The 6282-nt window shown below is 32.0% G+C and overlaps 1 protein-coding gene across 1 annotated transcript in view; it reads left to right on the plus strand.

Annotated features, from left to right (window-relative positions):
* Window positions 1-170, plus strand: part of LOC135194866 (pro-resilin-like) — a 988-nt gene extending 818 nt beyond the window's left edge. Inside the window, exon 3 of the mRNA XM_064221055.1 lies at window positions 1-170. This exon is cut by the window's left edge and continues 209 nt beyond it. Within this exon, the coding sequence (XP_064077125.1) occupies window positions 1-64 (64 nt within the window). The 3' untranslated portion in view covers window positions 65-170.
* Window positions 171-6282: the final 6112 nt, after the last annotated feature.

Here is a 6282-nt window from a genome sequence, read left to right on the forward strand (position 1 = left end):
CTCCTACGAAGGAGAGGCTCGCTTCCCCGACTCAGCCTCTTACGAATCCAACGAATCTAAATAAGATGGGACCCTGGGATCCCCTTGTGGAACCTCCGGAATTTTCAATACTAAATTATTTATGAAGAATATTTATTCCTGCCAATTATAAATAAATTCATTTGGTGAAATTATTCCTTTTGATTCGCCTTTGCTTATTAATAGATCTAGTGGATGGGAGTTTCTACATAATATATATATATATATATATATATATATATATATATATATATAGATAGTATATATATATGTATACATATATAGTACGTTATATATATATATATATATATATATATATATATATATATATATATATATATATAGTGTGTATATATATATATATATATATATACATATATATATATATATATATATATGATATATATATATATATATATATATATATATATATATATATCGAGCTACAATGTCCTTTAATATCTAATTCGCTCTACCTCAGAATTAATATATTTTCATATATGCTTAACCGAAGGGGAATTTTTTCTCGATAATAGATTTGCCTGGACCAGGGCGCGAACCTATGGATCCTTTCAAACCCAGGAACGTCAGTGAAGCTTTACCTACTACACCACCGCGAGAGGCTAGTAGGTAAAGCTTCACTGACGTTCCTGGGTTTGAAAGGATCCATAGGTTCGCGCCCTGGTCCAGGCAAATCTATTATCGAGAAAAAATTCCCCTTCGGTTAAGCATATATGAAAATATATTAATTCTGAGGTAGAGCGAATTAGATATTAAAGGACATTGTAGCTCGATATATGTATATGAATCACGGAAATGTGATATGACTTATATATATATGTATATATATATATATATATATATATATATATATATATATATATATATATATATATTTATTTTCACCTTCACAAACATTTACCCACGGCCAAAATATGTAAATATATGTAGGATGGGAAGTTTCTCATATAAACAATACCTAGATTTTTCATAAGGTATAACATAAATCTTAATAAAAAAAAAACACAGGCTCTCATATCGTCTTAGAAAGTCTAAAAAAATAAATTGATAAAAGTTTCGACAGTGAAACTTAAATAGAAAATATACTTTTATTTCCGGTGAGGCTTGGCATTCAGTCTTCAAACATAGTTGATTTTAATTTATTACGTGTTCAATTTTGGCAATACAGTACGCTTTGAATTAAAATAAGCGTTAATCTAGTATTACAGTTTATTTCATATAATGTAAATAACTTGTCATGAGCAAGATTGCCATTTGGCATTCATTCAGATTGATATTACGGCATATGAATGAGTAATGCTTCTGGTGTAAGTGATACAATACAGATTTTATGGGTGGGAATAATAAAGTTGATGCATCATCATCATTATCACCAATAACTAAACTAATAATAATAATAGTAATAATAATAATAACATTAATATGATTAAGCTATTGCTGGGCTCTAATTAATGCAGGCTTCTAGCTGAATTTGATCATCAGTATATGGTTTGGTTTGTATGTGAACATTTAAAAGAGAATTTCTTGTTAAAAATCCCGGTTTTGGCAGGGTGTCCCAAATGCATATATGCCATACCACCTCAAGCACACCCCCTACCCGTTACCCCCTCTACCCGTTACCCCCTCTACCCCTACGCTCCTCCACTCACCAGTTATGTTATATTACAGAGTCTTCTTCCCAAGATCTAACGTTGTCTGCTTAGCAAGATCCAGTAATGGGTTCTGCAGATAAATTGGAAGAGGGTGACCTTTGTTTACCGAAGTCTAACCCTTGTTTGTACTTATCTTAATAATAAATAAAAGAGGAAATGATGGAATTGAGCATAATATAACTAATATTCCTTCGCAAATAGGTAATGACGTCATAATTTCTATGAAGATTACACTATACTTTCGCTGTCTTTCTGTGGCCAAACGCATTATTAAATTTTAAAAGCACCTAAACGATAAGAAATCGCATTCAGATATCCTGAAGCATCGTGAAAAGTTGCTTTTGTTTTTCTGCAATATTCGATGATTGTGAATTTCAACATAGTTTATTATTATGATTATGAAGAAATTATCTGACCTCAGCGGAAATATTACAAGAAGAACCACAACTGATTCCAAAGATTGTAAAGTCTCATGACACTTGTCTGTCATATTTTGTGGATATTTGACAATCGTGAATTTCAACATAGCAATGATTATACCATAACGTGGAAATGATATTTTCAGTACCTCGAAATCAATACGTTCAACATAAACTGATAATGAAGGTCGTAAAGCTTAATGAAAAGTTTGTCGTTTTTTGTGAATATTTGACAATCGCGAATTTCAATACAGTACCATACTGAAGAAATAATTAAATCCCAGCGATCATATTACAAGATCAACAAAATTTGATTTCAAAGACCGTAAAGCTTCATGACAATAGTATGTCATTGTTTTAGATATTTGACCCTCATGAATTCCAACACAATCATTAATATAATGAAGATATCATCTAATCATCCTGAACTTCTGCAAGATTAACAAAACCTGATTCTAATTTCAAAGTCATAGGGTACTAAGCTGCAAGTCTACTTTTAATTACACAACTCTACGAAAGGTGTTGTTGTTGCCCTTTGTGACTCCCAGAGTACCTGTATAGTGCATCGTTACATTATCTACAGAAAAAAACTACTAAGATTTCTATTTGTCTGTCCACCCTCAGAGCTGAAAGACTACTGAGGATAGAGCGATGCAAATTGGTATGTTAATCTTCCACCCTCCAATCATCAAACATACGAAATTGCAGCCCTCTAGCCTCTGTAGTTTTTTTATTCAATTCCAGTTTAATGGTAACCATGAGCGTGCGTCTGGCAACGTTATTGATACCAACAACACAAGCGTCAATCGGGCCGTGAAGACTCTTTTGCACATTTTTCACGTGTTTGTATATGGGCCAATAGTTGGTTTACGATCAAATGTCTGAAATTCAGGCCATCGAACGCCAAGTAGTGGGTGGGCAATATCAACTATTCAGCTGTTGAGACACTAAAATGAAAAAGTTAGAGTGGTTGGACATTGAGAGAAAGAGACCCAGAAAATAAATGAGATGACGTGCATGGATCCACGGGTGGAACTGAGTGAAAACCTCACAGCTGCACTAAGGTGCCATAGTTTGATAGGTCGATCAGCAAGATTGAATAAGGAGGCGGGAATAGCGGTATAGTAAATTGGTAAAAAGTGCGTGCAGCTAGGGGCCGAAGGTGACGATGTAAACACCTTTTATTTATGCCCTAAAGGGCACCATGTGAGGTGAACTAAGGGTACCACGCCCCTATGGGTATGGGCCAGTTGTTGCTTAGAATGTAAGTAAACTCCACTCAGAATACTTACCCTATTTTTTTGTAGTTGATGTACCATTATCTACTATTGCTCTTTTCACTATTATTATTATTATTATTATTATTATTATTATTATTATTATTATTATTATTATTATTATTATTATTATTATTATTATTATTTTATATCGAAAGCTTTTATAAAGTGTTTATTAATTGTACACAAACTTTCAACATTCTTATTATTGTGGACCCTTTAGAACATTATTATTATTATCATTATTATTATTATTATTATTATTATTATTATTATTATTATTATTATTATTATTATTATTATTATTATTATTATTATTATTATTATTATTATTGAACTAAGGAACACCTGTAACGAGGCTATAATATTGACAATTAAAAGCCACAGTGGTGTTGAAAATATATTTTTCGTACAAGATTAAAAATGACTAGGAGAGACTTTCGGATACTGCTCCTTACCCCTCTTCAGTCCAAATAATGATAAAACAATGGAAGGAGTGTTTCTTGCGTTGGCGTAACACTCCCTCTATTGTTTTACCCTCAGTAGGACCGAAGAGGGATATGGAGCAGTATACGAAAGTCTCTCCTACTATGAGATTCAGGGCCTCTGTAACACGGTTTCTTCGCAATAACTTTTTATCTATGCATTTCAGAAATATAACGCTTATTCAGAATACATATTATATCAACACATAAATTTTGAGTGTATTCTGCACTACGTAGGTTGAATAAATTTGGTACTTATAATGTAAAAGTGACCTTTTTTGAAGACGGGCCAACTTACTCAGAGAAAAGGTTTCGAACGCACTCGTTACGTAACTTATGACAGCATTTCTTCCCTCTTTCTCGATGGATGATTGGCTATACGTAACGAAGGCTAAACCTCTGGCAACAATGACCTACAAATTTAAATACAAGCAAAGCAATACACCTTTATGAGCTCTGGAACCTCTCCACTGATAATTGTCATAATGAACAAACCAACAAAATATGTTAATAAATACAAAACACCTCGATTATTAGTCTAACTCCCAAAATAAGTTTCCAAATAAATTACAGGCTACTTTATAGGTCACAATCAGATTGACAAGATGTAGGGAATAGTTGGTAATTATCAAAAACATAGTAGACAAGCTTGATTTGATAACTGCTATATCCAATGTCAAGCAATTTTTATTTATTGGCTATCTATCTATTTACTGAAAAAAATAAAAATAGCCGGTACCGTATATTGGCTTTAAACCTTCACCAATAATTATCGTCAGAATGGTGACTTCATGAGGCTCCACCCACTTTCGCCTCGTTATAATTCAGGATAACACTGAAGGCTACTATGGACATTGTTGGATTAGAAAATTTAACTTCTGGCTATAAAAACTAATTTCTCGAGTAGTTGTAAGAAGTGCTAAATGATCCTCAAGGATCCCAGCAGTTGGCCTAAACGTTTAATTCATGTATATTACTGCTATACTGTTGCGGCACTACTGCTACAGTAGTATTACTACGCTAGCGCTGATACCCCACCGACATCTATGTATCGTTCCGCCATTCATAAAGTCTTTGGGTTTCAGAGCCGATGGAATTTCTGTCTGGTGGATGGGCGGGGCAACATTTAGTCAAAAGGTGTTTGTTTACCTTGCTTACGTAATGAATGCTTTTCGATTCTTGGCTCGTAATCATTGGCCATGGCGTCGGCTAGATCATTTTTACTCTATAAAAATTAAAACTATAGGGTTTAGGTTATTTGATAATGCTGACAAAATTTGTGTGTGGTTGTAAAATATACATATGTCAACTTTCAGCTACATCCGAAACTTTGACAAGGTGCAAAGTCCAAAAAACCGTGTTACAGAGACCCTGAATCTCATAGTAGTCAGTAAAATTATATATGTATATATATATATATATATAATATATATATATATATATATATAGTATATATATACACATATATATATATATATATATATATATATATATATATATATATATATATATATATATAGTAACAGTACTGTGGCTTTTATTATTATTATTATTATTATCCAAATGAACAAGCCCACAAAGTCTTCCAAAGAATGTGGGGTGTATTTGAAAGCAATTGCAGTAGACAACATCAAGCACAAAGAAGAGATCCGTTATTAGCAAATAATATATATATATATATATATATATATATATATATATATATATATATATATATATATATGTGTGTGTGTGTGTGTGTGTGTGTGTGTGTGTGTGTGTGTGTATGTGTGTGTGTGTAAGGCGAATTGTTTAAGGATAGCATTACAATGACTAATAAAATCTAGATAACTAAAACACATTATAACACAAATAACTTGATTTCTTTAGTTGCAAGTGTAACCGTTATGCATACAATTAAACGATAATCTTTTGACTTATTGGACATATCATCATATTTCAGAAATAATTGAGGAACTGAAAGTATGAGTTTGGGGTTTACAAAAAAATAAAATCGTGAATTGGGTTTAATTAAATTCTCATTTACATGAGATACTAAATGCTAGTTCATGCAATCTTTAAGGAGAGTATTTAAAGGTTATAAGTAAAGTAAATTAAGTTATAGTAATCCTTATGAAATAATATTTGTTAGAAGTTAATAGCGAAAAGCAAAATATATATAGAATAATTATTAGGGTTACCTTTACCAAAGTGTATCAAGAATGTTTATAATAACGATGAGAAAACTGAACTAACTTATCAAAAATGGAATTAAATTAATTATTAAGTAAACATAAACGTATAATAATACGCGTCCGTTACCTTTACAAATCTGCCTTAAAATGTGAATATGTCCAGTAAAATCACAGGTATCTGTGTGACTGGTCATATGTATGAACTGGCATGCCCATGTTTGAACTTCCAGACGCAC

This window comes from Macrobrachium nipponense, chromosome 15, assembly GCF_015104395.2.
Source record: "Macrobrachium nipponense isolate FS-2020 chromosome 15, ASM1510439v2, whole genome shotgun sequence".
NCBI lineage: Eukaryota > Metazoa > Arthropoda > Malacostraca > Decapoda > Palaemonidae > Macrobrachium > Macrobrachium nipponense.